Below are 14,909 nucleotides of genomic sequence, written 5' to 3'. Positions count from 1 at the left end.
AGCTCATTCACAAAGAAAGGCAGGTTACATCACTGCCAGACTGAGTCACAGCAAGGAGTCTAAAATCCTTCCATCTTGGCAAACACGGCTCCTGTGATCCAAGTACAAATACACTATTCACAATGTGATCTCGGGCTCTTCATCACCTCTTGTCCTTTCCACCTCTTAAAACGCCCCTCCCTCCCCACGGAGGGGAAAGAAAATTAGCTAATCGGATCTGTTCCTGTGTCCCACAAATTCAGTCTACACTTTTTTTCTTGACATCATTTTTAGCTATTGGGATGTAGAAAGAAATTGGTTGCTTTGACACTGCTGGGAAATGTGAAGTCTTTTATGTTTCTATGATTTGACGTAAACCCCTGCGGCACAGCCTTTAAATTCAACGATTCACCTCCATCTTCAGTGTGCACCTACGGGCTACATCCGGCCACACAAGGCATGCCCTTTAACGAGCGAGTCTCCAGCACTGGTCGAGCTGGGTGCCCAGAGAAGAACTAGCCAGGAAACCTTGCTGTTTTACAGTATGCCCACCGACCTTGACTCCCCTCCACCCCACCAGAAAATATTGTTTTCTCATGCCTCTCTTGTGTTGCTCTTTTCACAGCACTCTTCAGTTCTCACCCGTCTCCCCTGTCCCTGCGGGACCTTGTCCTTTTTCACTGCGCTACAGCCAAGTATAAAATTAGCAGCATGTCGATGGCCGGGTGGGCGTGGGTTCAGAGGCATCAGGGCTCCAGCTGACATCGTCTGCCCATGTGAAGCCAATGCACAGCCATGTCTCAAGGCCCTATTTAGGTGGGGCTGGAAAAAAAACATCAAAGTGTCCCAGAAAAACTGCCCTAAAATATCTATCACAGCAGCAAGACAGCCACCCTCGAAAGATTTTAATGTGAATCTAAAGCAGGCTTCACAGTGCACACGCTCCTTGAGCTAAACTGGTTGGACAAGGAAATACCAGCATTTTTTCTTTTCTACAGTGGTTTAAAGAAGGAAAAGGAATGACATGGTTTCATCGAACTTCACATATAAGTCCACACCAGCCCAGTGGGAAACAACAAGATGAAAGACAAATTCAGATACTCTCCAGTAAAGTATCTCAACAGAAATGATTATTTCTTTCATTCAATTATTCTGAGTCACTGCAGATAAACAGAAGTTGGCCTAGTTCGGAAAATGAGAGACAACTGACCTTATGGAAAAAAAAATTAATAGATTTTAGAAATGACTGTTTGCAGAAACAGAATATATATTCATCTGCTGTGAGAATTTTATCAGTGCTTTTAAAAAAAAAAGGATTCATGCTTTGTGAATTTCAATAAACCAAAGTTTTTACAATAAAGCCAAGCAACTTAATGGCAGTACTCTCATTCCTTTTATGTGTTTAACACAATAACACATTTTTCCCCACAAGCAAAAAAGAAATTAAATAAAAGAGGGCAATTTTTATTAATGATGCAATTGAAAAGTTAAACTTACAGTTAACCAGATAGCTGTAATTAGATTTCTCAATGCCCATAAAAGGCAGCACTGCTAATCTATGAAAACTGTCCATGCTCATGGTGATTTCAGTAGTTTAAAGAGGATCTTTTCCATCCTTGTTAACCTGTCATTATCTAGCAAAAGGAAAAATATGAATCAGTTACAATCAAAGTGCTGGTCATTTAAGGTTAAGGATCTCATTTCGACAGGAGCAGTGAATCACAGAACCTGATACACAACTTTAACGCAAGTGAGGCCCACGCTGACATCAAAACAGTATTTATCCTGTCAACCTCCTCCTACTATCTGCCTTCCTGTCCCACATCCTCTATTAAGTGCTTGTTTGGGGTTATGAACTCTGACACCACGTTTCCTTTTCTTTCCCATTTTCTCTCTTGAATTCTTGTGCTTCTTTCCAGTTTATTTTATTTTTAAATACTGTAGCACTTCCAAAGTGTGTGTGTGAGGGGAGGGCTGGGAGCATGCTACATCTGTCAAGATAGCAACAGGGCCACATATCGTAAACACCTGCTAATTCCAATACAAACATACTGTAACCTGCAAGTCTTACTGATGAGAATCTCATAACACGTATTTACACATAACTGAGCAAAGGAGTACGAAAATTAATAAAACTGAATGAAATCACCCAAATCATGTCGCAAGTCCTTCAGAGTGCATCTAGAATAAGTTGGAAAGCTTCCAATTCTAAAAGCCAACAGATCTGCAAAATGACAAGAACATAGTTAAATTACCAAGGCTGGGAAAGTTTAGAACTGAGAACTGTTTACAGAGTATATTGCAACACTGTAATCACAAAGCACACAAGAGTCCTTTTGTGAAGGAAAACAAAAGCTGAAAATGAAGGCACTCATGCCACACCATAACTGATACTCATTGAGAAAAATCTCAAGTACTGCACAGGTTTCTGCAAAAAGAAGACAGGTCTGATAGTGTTTTATCACTAGTACACTGCAGTAAAGAATATATAACAGAAATATAATAAGCATTGAATGAAAGATGTAAAGCCTAGATACAGCTCTCTAAAACATAGCATCACTTAATTACCATAATTAATAAACCATATTTATGAACAGCAGGCCCAAACTATGGAAAAAAAGTTACAACAAAAGCTAGTTTATTACCACAGCTCTCACCTGGAAAACAGTTTGAATATGGATGGATATTACATGCTAGACTATATTTGCATGTTGGATTTAAAGGGAATCTCTTGATGCCGGGCGTGGACTATTTCTTTGATAGACAAAAACCTAGAACAAACATGTTAATAAAATAGTGCAGTTGCAGAGGACAGCACTGTATCAATATTTGGACAGTCGATGTACTAAATACTAAAACACAAAGAGCAAGGCTATTATTGCACACAAACAAGAGGCAAAACTCAAACATAAACACACCTTTGATACACAAGTGGGCTCTGATTCATCCAAAAATCAAGAATGGAAAAAGTATTGAGATTCAAATTAAAATCTATTCTCAACAGAAAGGGAGATGGCAACTTCAATCAGCTACTTTTAACACAATTTCTGTTTTTAACTTCCTTCTCCGTACTTCAGTGTTGAAAAGCTTGAAAAAGTGGTTTGTAAAGTTGAAGGACTCCATTTCAGATTATCTATGCTCTGTCTCCTGGAGTTCCTTTCACAGTTGCATAAAACAGGCAATGCCTGCAGTTCAATGCTATAAAGAGTTTTTCAGCGATCGTCAACGAAGTATCAAGCCACAGGCTTTCAGAAGTTGGAGAAAGCCAGCAATTTTACCTTGATCGCCTGCAAACACCACAAGACAAGTGCTCAAAGAGGGGGCAACTGAACACTTTCAAAATACACCGCTTACTACAGGATGCTGCTGTAGCTGTGCCACCAGCACTGAGAAACAGACTTAATAAGGATCATGTGAACAGCTCACATTCAGTTCCTGTGGCGTTTTCATTCAAGTTATTACTGCCAGGACCCTGAAATTTCATTCACAAGGGAAAACGTCTTTGTCTTCAATCAAGTTTTACTCCTTCACTATAAAGATATAGAAAAATGGGGGCTTTGGCTTTGAAGGAAAGGTAATACAATTATTTTTTCTTCTTTCTTGTCCGTCATTTTCAGTGGGATTTAGAATAAATCCCTCTCAAAGCATACCCTGCACATTCCTCTGGTGACAACATATTTTAAGTTCAAAATAACTTGTTTATCCAAAATCTACCATAAACATTCCCACGACTGCTCACATACGGAGCTGTCGAAACAGTTCTTACTGACAAGTACATTAAAGAGATAAATCCCTGTTAACTTCAAAACCAAACTGAACCAAAAGCTAGAAATAATCTCCAGAAATCTAATATGATACTTTAGGGAAGTAAAATCAATAGCAGTACGACCCACACATTTAAAATCCATCATCCAGAGGAGTTTTGATAACCCGAGGAAGTGACTCATGAGTTGTAACAAAGAAACAGACTTCAGGGAAGTTCCTCTTCTTGCGCAGCCAAACTCTTACCTTAGACATGAAGGAGCCAATCTAGGAAAGGTGGTTTATAGCAATATTAATCATAGGTGTACCTTTACATTCTGCTTAAAAACGACCCATAATATAAAAATCATACAATGGTTTTAGCAAAATGTGAACAGTTCTCCCTCTATCTAATCTGTTACTTTTTGCTTGAAAAACCCAAAGACAGAACCAATACAATTTTAAAAGACAGCACTGTACCTGTGGCCGTCTGCTCAATTAGAACAATGATTCATTGCTAAAACGTTTACTCTCAGTACGTGTTTCAATCACGGCGCGGTAAAGAACATTTGTTTGTTTTTACTTCACTTTGGGAGTCCCTGAAAACAACAGAAACTGTGAATAACCATAATAGGATATACTCCTGTATCTTAATAACTGAACACACCTTTTTTCCCCCTTGAATATAGGGGAGAAACGTAGTACAGCACCATAGGAAAAGTGCAGTGTAACAAGTGATCCATCTCAACTAAATATATAATCGAAGCACTTAGCGCCCAGAAACCATATTGAACTATAATCCACAATATTGTGGATATTGAACTAAACTGAAACACCCCCCCAGACCATGCTCCTGTCAGAAATCATACATAAAAAACCCATCTGTGCGTAAAAACCTACGCATAACAATTTGGGTGCTGGGGGCTACTCAGTCCTTGGTAGTTCATGCTTTTGTTTTGTCCTTTTCGGTATCAGCCTTTCATCCAACACGGGAACGGTGTTTAAACTATACAGCTTGCAGGCAGACAGAACGCCACATCACAGGAACAAACGCTTATTGGCGACTGGTCTTACCGTATACCCGAACCCATCCTTGTTGTTGGCACACCGAGTCCACCAAGATCCGGTCGAGCAGCGGATCCACAGACATCATCCCCCCGTGGAGAGACTCCACGTCGTCGGCGATCGAGTCCGTGTCCATCCCAGGGGCACCTCCGTGATACATACCGGCGCCCGGCAGCGAAGCCATCCCCCGGGCAAGTCCAGAAACCTAGCAGAGCTTCTTCCGGCTTGTTTGGGTTCGTTTTCTGGGGCGAAGAAACGCCACCCGCGGCTACCAATTCAAAACACAACCCCAGCCGCCGCCTGCCCTCCGGTCCAGCACGCCGCTATCTCATCTGTTCCTGCCCCGCTAATCAAGGAATGCACGGAGAGAGTCCATCCTGCGCCGTGCATGTGTCCAAACCCCGTGTCTCCTCTCTCTTCCAACGAGTTTTAACACACCTACCGTACGGTGATGTTCGTGAATTTAATGCACGACCGCAAGCTCACCGATTCCCAGGCTGCAAGGTGAAGCACACTGAGCCCAGCTGCACTCGGCGAACGGCATAGCACGTTTCGGTACCACCAAGATCAGGGTGTTTATTTGAAAAAAATAAAACCTTTCGTGATCAGTCAAGTCCCACTGTTCACACTTTCTTCGGTCTCTACTAGTTTCACCTACTTTTCCCCTTTAAACTCGAGTTCGCTACCTGGCACGGTTCCTCCTTTCGAAAACCTCCTTCCCTTTTCCACTTTTCACAGACACCTCGCACAATTTTCCATCTTTCCCCTCTACGGAAAACTCTACACTGTGACCAGATTTTATGTTCTCTAAAGCCGGCAAGTTTCTGCCTTTCCCCATGCGTTGTGGTCTCGGTCCTTTAACTACATCTGAAAAGAAGATACAATGGGGCAATGGGCGTCTGTCCCTCCGTTACTCTATGCTGAGAGGTTTAAATACTCATTATTTAGCCGCTCTGGTTTCCCTGACGGGTCGTCCGGTTAATTGCCTCTCTTTAAGCCCACGGCCATGCTACTCTCCTCCTGCTAAATTCCTCTGGTTCAAACGGGGAGACAAAAAAAAAACCCGTTCACGTTTTTAAAAATCCCAAGCAGCTTTTCTTCTCAATCACAGCTCCAGCCGGGATCGCAGAGAGACAGGAGGGAGCAGTCGATCTCAGAGCTTCCCGAGCTCCACGAGTTACTAGTACACAGGAAGCACAATCGAGCGAGCGAGATCTGGGATTCAACTCTGCATCGGGCGACCTTAATTCAAATAATAAAACTAGTCTAAACGTCTCCTGTGATGAGTGTGTTCGCTAACGGTAAATCAATTTGAAACCCTTCTCTGGAAGCTCTGGAAGGTTTTTATGAATCTAGTTAGTTAATTAGCTGGTGTTGCTAATGACACGGTATTCCATTGAATGCATTGTGTTGACCTCAATGGATTCCCACTATAACAAGGAAGAACCAGGTGTGTTTCAAAGGCATTTTTATAGTACTTTGCCGGAGGCTATAGTCTGGATTTAAAGCTGCTTTCCCAGGTTCACCACCATGCCAGAGACGGAAACTGAGATGCAGACACACTGCAGTTATTGATAAACCAATATAGCATATTACTGATATCACATTATTGGTCTTAGGTGTTAGTACCTAGATATGTGCCTTTATATACAATACTTTAATAGTGAAAGCATTTTATTATAGAATTGATGTAACATGCAATGTGTTGTTTTTATGTCAGGAAGCATAAATTCATAATTTGATTTTAGATGAGGATGATTGTTTTTTGGCTCGTGACATTTACAATATTGTTCTGGTCAGATGTAGTAGACCTAATACAGGCAAAATAGACTGTAATAAAAATGTCACTGCATTAGCAATTTACAACGATAGCTTTTTCGAAAACAGAGGATCATTAAAAGAGGTTTTGGATGCAAGGCTGAGAGAAATGTCAACCTGCAGAAAATCAATTACACAAATAATGGAGACTGAATAAGACAAAGCTAACGGTTTTAAAGCCTGGAGTGGGGAGAAAAAAGGAAGACGAGGGAGGCAAAACAAAAGACTATTTAGCTAAAGCTGTTCATCTTTGCTTGTTCCACTTCTCGAAGGTGCTTGAATTTTCTAAGAGCACTCCACATTCATAGTGTTTGATGTAGTTCATGGAGAGCTCTGTGAGGGAATTAGATAACACTTTCCTATAGGACATTAGAAAGACATACATTGACTTTATTCCCATCATTAAGCTTTTGTAGGGTTACACAATGCCTGTGTCGCCCTGAATATCAGCGCTAACAGTATATAAGAGGATATAAAAAAACAGGTTGTTCTTAGATTTCATGCTTTAAATCACACTTCAACATTTAATCCTTCCAAAGATTACAACACTCATTTATGTCAAAATCTTCATTTATCGTCACCGTGGGACGAGGTGGATCGGTAAATGTTTTACTTTAAGACTAAAGTGCAGTATCTTCGAATGATTTATTAGACTGTTGTGCTAATACTCTTCAGCAATTAGGATACCACATTTTCTGTTTTGGGAAATGATTGTCTGGTCAATTTTTGGATGACCTACAGTGTCTTCTCATTTTTGTTCCACCTCTGTTATGTGGTTGGTTTGATTTTTTTATTAACTGTTTTATTAATTGTTTTTTTTTAATTAATTGTAATACTTCTAACCAGACTGTAGGATATTTTATCTACTACTTAAAAAAAAAAAACAACAACTCTTATTTATAAGGCACCTTTCCAAATCAAAAGATACTATACATAGTGTTAAAGAAAAAGACAAAAATTTACCATAAAAAATAAACAAGAACATACAGGATTTAATGTAGGAGAATTATATGTAGGCCCCAGTAAAAAGGTGAGTTTGGATTTTAGATCTGAAGAGAGTCAAAGAAAGGAAGGACATTCCATAACAAAGGAACAGTGACAGAAAAGACATGGACAAAATAAGTCCAAGATTTAGCCCCAGGTACATTGAGAAATGGACCAGCCTCAACTGAACAGAGCCTACAGGAGGGAGTGTAAACATGGAGGAGTTCAGGGATGTATGATGGAGACAGATTATTTAGAGCCTTAAAAGCTGGTATCAAGATTTGTTACCTGTACCTTTAATGAAGTGAATCAACTGTGAAAAATCCTGAAGAAAAAATCCAGCATACAATAAAATAAATAAGATAACTGTTTAATTGTCTGCTCAGGTTAAAACATGAAAGCACTAGGGCTGAGTATATCGGAGCTCAGTAACTGCAGTGAGAGGGCAAGAGAAAAAAAAATGGCTGTGTGTCAGCTATCTGGGGAATTAGTATAGCTGAACTATCTGTCAAAGATCTTTTTATTCCGTTATGCTAACAATGGTTTGCCTCCTTGTCTGAAGTAATCTAAAGCTGGCATCACTAACTGCTGTAGCAGGGAGAGTGCGCTCCACTGATGCATTCACTAAATTTGTCAGGATCATGAAAATGCAAAAAAAAAAAAGATTAATTACTCATAGGACTCTATTCATCTCCTATATTCTCAAGAATATTCTTCCAATCAAAAGTGACAACCATGCGATCCCTCACTAGTGTAGGTGAAGCAAAATGACATTTTTTTTTAATTATTAAATTTATTTTTAAAGATTTTACTTTTTAACATTTTTAAATGTTTAAAAACCCTGCAGATATTTTTCTTCCTAGCCTCTTTTTCCATATTATATACACACACACACACACATAGGTCATGTGACATATATTTGCCTGTACGTTTTATTTTCAATTTCTGTGTGACAAGCTCATGGGTTAAAAACAAAATCTCCTCTCCAGTTGATGTACTGCTGTAAACACCGGTTGTTGTTCTATATTGCCCCCTTGCGTCTACCGTGGTCTCAAGCATAGAGTTTAAATTTATCACCCAAGCAACCGCTTTTAATTACTTCCCATACCATCACTACTGTCACCTCGTTCACACAGGAGCACATTTAGTTATACATTTTATTACTTTTATTTTGATTCTCGACAACTCTGCATAGCTTTGGACAAATTATATATATATATGTGTGTGTGTGTACTTCACAAAGGATTAAATAGAATGTATCGCTCAACCATGTGCACAGACGGTACTACGTCAATAAAAGTGATGTAAGACATCTCCATGATAGGTAACTTCCAACTTTATCAATTTTTTTTGTTATTTTTTTTTTAGCGTGCAGGATATAGACTTTGTAACAAAGTGCTTTAAATATGTGTTTACATGTATAGACGGCCCGGCAGTTCTTGGATCTTCTGGGTTCGATTCTGTACTGGAGTCGAATTCTGCGTTTGGAGTTTGTATTTTCTCATTGTGTCTGCATGTTTGTCCCCCGGGTGTTCCGAGTTTCTCTGACTATGTTAACCGGTGTCTTGGTGTGTGCCTAAGGATGAACCAGCGAGCCACTCAGAGAGCAGCAGCGCCCGCTCCTTGTGACTGAGACTACGAGTTGCTCCAAGTACCCCTTACCACTGTAGGAAATAAGCGGCTTGATAGAAACGTGTTGCGAAGCATCCTAATTCCAATTCATCAGTCATCTTAGTTGTATTAATGCAGTCATACTAAATTAGTGGACGTCTTGTGACAGTTTTTTTTTTATCTCCATAAATAGCCGCAGTTCTGGTGCAGGTCCTTCCTCTTTAAAAAAAAAAAAAAGGGGGTATGAACTTTGGGATCAACAATGGCGGGCTGTTTCACGTTTCAGAGGGTTCCGGAAAGGATAATAAGGCATTTTTTAAGGTCTAAACTTGCATTATATTCTGTGTATAGTGAGTGGGTCTGTTTTGGTCAAGGTCATTTAGGTGTATGGTCCAAATTAGGGTCTAATCCAAGCACCCAAGCATTAGTTCGGTCATAGTGTAGGTGTGTTGTAGTGGAAACAGAAAATACATGTTAAACATATCCGGTAGTTTCCCAAAAAAAGGACTTCATGGAAACAGAAGTGATTTACACATATTGTGCTACTTCGTTTTGCACTACAGCATATTTTATGGTTTCCTATGTGAGATCTGTCGTAAGCGTGAATTTGCTACCGAATAGTTGAGTATTCTTTACGTTTGTTTTAAATTAGCAACTGATTAACACTTTAAAACTGGCGATTTGACTTCTTAATGCACATCATACAATTAATACATTAAGTTCAAATCTGGAAGAAAAACCTGTTGGAGCTCAAGAAATGCAATTGACTAACCCCTGCTAGCTTTTAAATAGATGTTTCATAGCGCTGGGAGAAAGTGAAAATACTCAACGTACCTGAAGATAATTAAGATTATAAATACACGTGCTTAAAGAGATAGAAGTTATCCGTTTGATTTGTATAGTGAAAGTATGAATTTACTTTTAAACGTCATGCACTTTTGTTATTATTACAGAGATGTTCCAGTAAATAAAAACGCTTAAGGAAGCAAAAAAGTAACAAATACTGCCTGCTATCTGTAAATAAAAATACTACACACTACACTACTGTTAGCAGTGATTTTCTATCTAGAGCATGCAATTATTTGACCACGGTCGGCTGTCCTACAGTTGTGAGCTGTTTTAGCTGTTTTATTCGTGCAGGGTTCGAGGTGCGAGGATCAACTTTGGTATTCAGTCAGTCTTCAACAGCACATCAGCTCAGCACCGTACCTCATACCGAGCTGCCCTATGCACAGAGCTGAAGAAGCCTCTCGTCCTGCAAGACGTAGCAGCAGCTGAACTTAAACCAGCTGAGGTACCCTTTTATGGTGAAAACGTCTTCTTGCTATGGGATATACAAATCCTTGAAATTGGCTGAATCGTGTGATCTTCTAGTAAGTACGAGCTATCAGTGAAAGATGCCCATTACGGATTTATATTAGTAGCAGGGACCTCTGTAATGCATGGGGAATATCAAAGATCTTTGTAAACAGATAATACCCTAACTGCCCCTGGACTGATCTAATGCTTTTATTTTGATTATACTGTGATTGAAATGTTATTTTTTAACTGTTTTGTACTGATACGTAGGGAATATTCTACAGTGTAATAATATATTAACATGGCTCCTAATTGAAATGTATTATGACAAGTGTGGCAATCTTTATTCTTAAGGTAAGAGTGGCGGTCCATTTTTGTGGAGTGAACTTTGCTGATATTCTGGTATGTCAGGGACTGTACCAGGAGAAGCCTCCCCTACCTTTTATTCCTGGTAGGTTTTACCACTAATGATGAACACCTAGAGCATGCCGTATTTGTAGATGTCCGTACATTAGTCTAAGATCAGGTTCACATAATGAAAACTATATCAGCTATAGATAAGTAGTTGTATAATGTTTAATTACAATCCTTAAGAAAAGCAGTTTTAAGGGCATTACCACCTCGTACCCCAAGCTCAATAGATTTCAGAAAGTCAGCAAGGTAGTGCCTGGACAGAACTAGGATGGTGGTCCTCTAAGGAAAACCAAGTTGCTGCTGCAAGTGATGCCATTCCAGAATTTTGATAGCTGTGCCCCAGTGTAGTAACACTGTGTTGCACGGGATGCTGTCCTTCAAATGCTACATTAAACCGAGGTCCTGACTACTTGGTTATTAAGGATCTATTGGCACTTCTCAAATTCAAATTCGATTGGTGCAGATATTTCTCACTTCTGGGCCCATTATGCAGGAAGGCTGCTGGTGCATAAAGTGTGTTGCACATCTCCCAGGAGGAGGTTGCACTTGATAGATGAAATGGGTCCCCTTCTGTGTGCAGTGTGCTTTGAGACGCTTTGGAATTAGAAGTGCTGTATGAATGGAAGAAATACTGTTATTATAAATTATTAAAATATTATTTTGCCATGCTATCAAGAACACTGAGGTCCATATCGTTACTGGTATGGCCCTGGGTAAGGCTCAGGATTAATACATTGTATCGTTTTATTATAATTACAGGATGACCCCGTAAATTGTATATATTTCTGAGGCTTTGTTCTGTCTATGTATATGTAAAAGAATGTGAAAGTAACACTTCATTATATTGTGATTACTAATGCATTATTTTTTTAATCGCATTTGATACAGGGATGGAGTTTTCAGGCTGTGTGGTTGAAACAGGACAGAATGTCGTAGAATTTCAAAAAGTAAGGCACAAATTCATCGAAATTGCAGGAAGTGCTGAGCAAAATATTTTGTGAATATTTTAATACCTTTACATTACATGTTTCTTTATATATATACAGTATATAAAGGATAAATATGTAGAGCACATTCATTGTCTTATATGAATAATTCACAAATCATGTGGTCTAAACGCAGCATTGTGCATTCAAGCAACACTTCTACACCCAGAAGGAAATGATGTATAATGTCACCTACAAATTACTGAAAATCAGACAAGCAAAAAGAAGCAGATAATGTGTGTTCTGACCTTTAACATAAATAATATAGCCAGCTTCTTGGAATTCCAGGGGTGAGAAAACCACAGATAGAGAGCATGTTCTTTGAGTGAAGTGTAATGCAGCCTGAGGTTTTAACAAAATATTACTGTAGCGTAAAATTCACTTTACTGTGCATTACAGATAAAAAACACACTCTGCTTCTGCGTAACTGAATATAAGCCCTTACAAGCCCTAGCAGTATTTCTCTCAGTGCAAATTGAAAAGTGAAGCAGTTACCCACTGGATAGGAGGGAAGTTACTCGTTATTCATATCAACTTGTGGGTGATATTTTGGTTTTCAGAATAGTTTAAAATTTTCGTTTCAGGGAGATCGTGTGATTGGGGTCGGAGGGAGTGGAATGGCAGAGCAGTGTGTTGTTGATCAAAAGGTATTTTACTTCTCTTTGGACTTTGAACCTCTCTAGCTGACACTTTTAAAAAGTGAAATGTTAATTCCCCTTTTCGCACTTTCAATACAAACGGTCTTTGTAAATGGAATTTAAACTGCATTGTTTGTATGGAAGCACATGAAAGCTGAGGCAAGTCCATACCTTGATAATTAACAGATTATAAGCATTGGTGCGTTAATGCGGGAAATATTTGTTTGCATTTGTTTTGGATTTTAAGTTACATCAGTGGCAATTTAAATTATATTTCTTGAATTGTTTGTGTTGTTTTTAGATGCTGTGGAAGATCCCCAATGAACTAAGCTATGAGGAGGCAACTGCTCTGCCAGTATCTTATGGTACAGGGCTGCTAGCACTAAAACACAGAGCAGCCACACAAGTAGGGTGAGTCTTTAAGCAGACAACCCAGAGAGTGAATGCCATGTGTCTTGATATCTCTCAGTAACCTGACATACTGGTGTATTCTACCTGTCTCTGTGCTTGCAGGGAAACAGTGCTGGTCACTGCAGCTGCAGGGGCAGCAGGGCTTGCTGCAGTTGATATTGCATCCCAAGCTCTCCAAGCAAAGGTGAAGAATTGGTGACTACAGTAAAATTCTCCTGACTATCTAATCTACAGAGATACTGACATAAGGAGTAGAGTGCTCTATTTTCCTGTTTTAACTCAGACTGTACAGTCTTCTTTTTTTCAAAATTGAGAATGATCAAAGGACATTATTTAATGATTGGTATAAATACCATTTAGAAGTCACACCAACTGCAGAGTGCAAAAATAGTAATGGTTCAGTTACAATGGTACAGTTATTGATCAAATTCTTCACAGTTCTTTCCAGTAATGCACTTATAATAATTGTGTAATTAAACAGTTTGTGATGTCCCCTTTTCTTTATTCACTTGCACTGTATCTGGGATCTTTCAGTTGTGTGAACTAAATAAGTGCAGTATATTCCAAAATTCTTATTTGTGTATTTGGTAAACCTGCAAAGTTTGGAGCACACTAAAAATATGTTTGTGTAAGCATTTGAATATTTACTCAACGTTGACAGGTAATAGCTGCAGCAGGAAGTGATGAGAAGTGTGCCATTGCTGTACAGAAAGGAGCATTTGCAAGTATCAACTACACAACCTGTAACCTGAAGGAGGAGCTAAAGAAGCTTACAAACAAGGAGGGGGTGAATGTTGTGTTTGATACTGTTGGGGGAGACATTTTTAAGGATGCTCTTAGTAGGTGAGTGGAAATCAACACTTTCTTTTATTATTACATATTGTATGACTAAGTCAAAACTGAATGCAAAAGGGAATTGTCCTGCAACACTACAATCGGAAATGTGTTTTATTGAATAGTCCAATATGTAAATCATGTTATTTCAAAAAGGTACTGCATACGTTTCATGGTTGAAAAGATTTATCTATATACTTTGTCTTTTTGTTGTACAGGTTTTACTTGCTGTAAAAAAAAAAAACATTACATTTCTGCTGTTACACCTTTCTTGCTGCATCCTTCATGGAATTTTGAATTACTATCCAGTTATTTTGTAGACCCGAGCCTTATAAATCAGAACCATAATTATGAAGATCAGTGTTAAGTGAGAACTCGTTTTGGTCGAGCCGTAATTTGTCTTACACTACATGTTTCCTTGCAGCCTACGCTGGGAAGGCAGAATTGTAGTGGTTGGGTTTGCTGGTGGAGCCATTCCTTCCATTCCAGCCAATCTGCTCCTACTTAAGAATATTTCAGCGATGGGGGTTTTCTGGGGGCGTTACAGGGAAGAGAATTTCCCTTTATTCTCCCAGTCTATTTCTCAAGCCATTCACCTCTTCCAGGCAAGAAAAATCAAGCCTCACATTGGAGCCACATTCAAGCTGCCACAGGTAAGCGTGTATACCAAGTTATTCATTTGGTATTAAAGAGGAGATATTTTGGCTCACGTTTTAAAAAATCAACATAAATATTTGACTTTCTGCTGTTCCTTTTTATCCAGGTAAATCAAGCCTTTCATCATGTGTTGCAGCGACAGTCTGTTGGAAAAGTGGTCGTATCCATGAAGTAATGTACGCAAGAACACGAGTCATGAAAGTATTCCTCAGAAGAAATCACATACAACCTTAGTTACCAGGTTGTCTGGAGCAATAGCTCTTTAGAAAAAGCTTCACCAATATTTCAATTACTGTTTTTTCTTGTAACAATGAAATCATGAAATCAACTTGAATACTCCTGTTTTGAGCAATTCCCTAAAACCATAGAGGTTACTGATGGAGGTTTGAATACTACATGCTTGTACTACTGTATCATCACGGTGTGTAGAAGTAGTACTAGGGAGGTGAAAATAGCTAATGAAAACTTACAG

General features: G+C 39.1%; 2 protein-coding genes across 4 annotated transcripts in view; one reads left to right on the top strand and one right to left on the bottom strand.

Annotated features, from left to right (window-relative positions):
* Nucleotides 1-5,955, bottom strand: part of rasal2 (RAS protein activator like 2) — a 104,172-nt gene extending 98,217 nt beyond the window's left edge. The window contains exon 1 of the mRNA XM_088598154.1: nucleotides 4,795-5,955. Coding sequence (XP_088454280.1) covers nucleotides 4,795-4,969 — 175 coding nt within the window. The 5' untranslated portion in view covers nucleotides 4,970-5,955. The remainder of the gene's footprint in view (nucleotides 1-4,794) is intronic.
* LOC148651891 (protein Cryzl2-like) lies at nucleotides 3,396-14,771 on the top strand. 3 transcript variants are annotated; one of them, XM_088598170.1, is made up of 10 exons: nucleotides 3,396-3,553; nucleotides 10,339-10,492; nucleotides 10,852-10,948; nucleotides 11,800-11,858; nucleotides 12,482-12,544; nucleotides 12,837-12,946; nucleotides 13,049-13,130; nucleotides 13,608-13,789; nucleotides 14,205-14,433; nucleotides 14,544-14,771. In XM_088598170.1, the coding sequence occupies exons 1-10, from the start codon at nucleotides 3,528-3,530 to the stop codon at nucleotides 14,610-14,612; spliced, it is 1,071 nt and encodes a 356-aa protein (XP_088454296.1). In that variant the 5' UTR covers nucleotides 3,396-3,527; the 3' UTR covers nucleotides 14,613-14,771. The 3 variants fall into 3 exon arrangements, with proteins under 3 accessions (XP_088454296.1, XP_088454295.1, XP_088454297.1); XM_088598169.1 differs by lacking the exon at nucleotides 3,396-3,553 and adding an exon at nucleotides 9,377-9,519; XM_088598171.1 differs by lacking the exon at nucleotides 3,396-3,553 and having other exon boundaries at nucleotides 10,491-10,571.
* The last annotated feature ends 138 nt before the right edge of the window (nucleotides 14,772-14,909 follow it).

The sequence above is a fragment of the Lepisosteus platostomus genome, chromosome 11, assembly GCF_059453375.1.
Source record: "Lepisosteus platostomus isolate fLepPlt1 chromosome 11, fLepPlt1.hap1, whole genome shotgun sequence".
In the NCBI taxonomy this organism is placed as follows: Eukaryota; Metazoa; Chordata; class Actinopteri; order Semionotiformes; family Lepisosteidae; genus Lepisosteus; species Lepisosteus platostomus.
The sequence above is the reverse complement of the archived record's forward strand: the minus strand, read 5'-3'. Positions and strand labels throughout refer to the sequence as shown.

Bases quoted from the DNA above. Each gene is read 5' to 3' on its own strand.
- LOC148651891 (XM_088598169.1), top strand. From the start codon at position 9,461: ATGGCGGGCTGTTTCACGTTTCAGAGGGTTCCGGAAAGGATAATAAGG. The intron at 11,859-12,481 runs GTAAGGCACAAA...TTTTCGTTTCAG, and splicing joins ATGTCGTAGAATTTCAAAAA to GGAGATCGTGTGATTGGGGT. The intron at 13,790-14,204 runs GTGAGTGGAAAT...GTTTCCTTGCAG, and splicing joins TTTAAGGATGCTCTTAGTAG to CCTACGCTGGGAAGGCAGAA.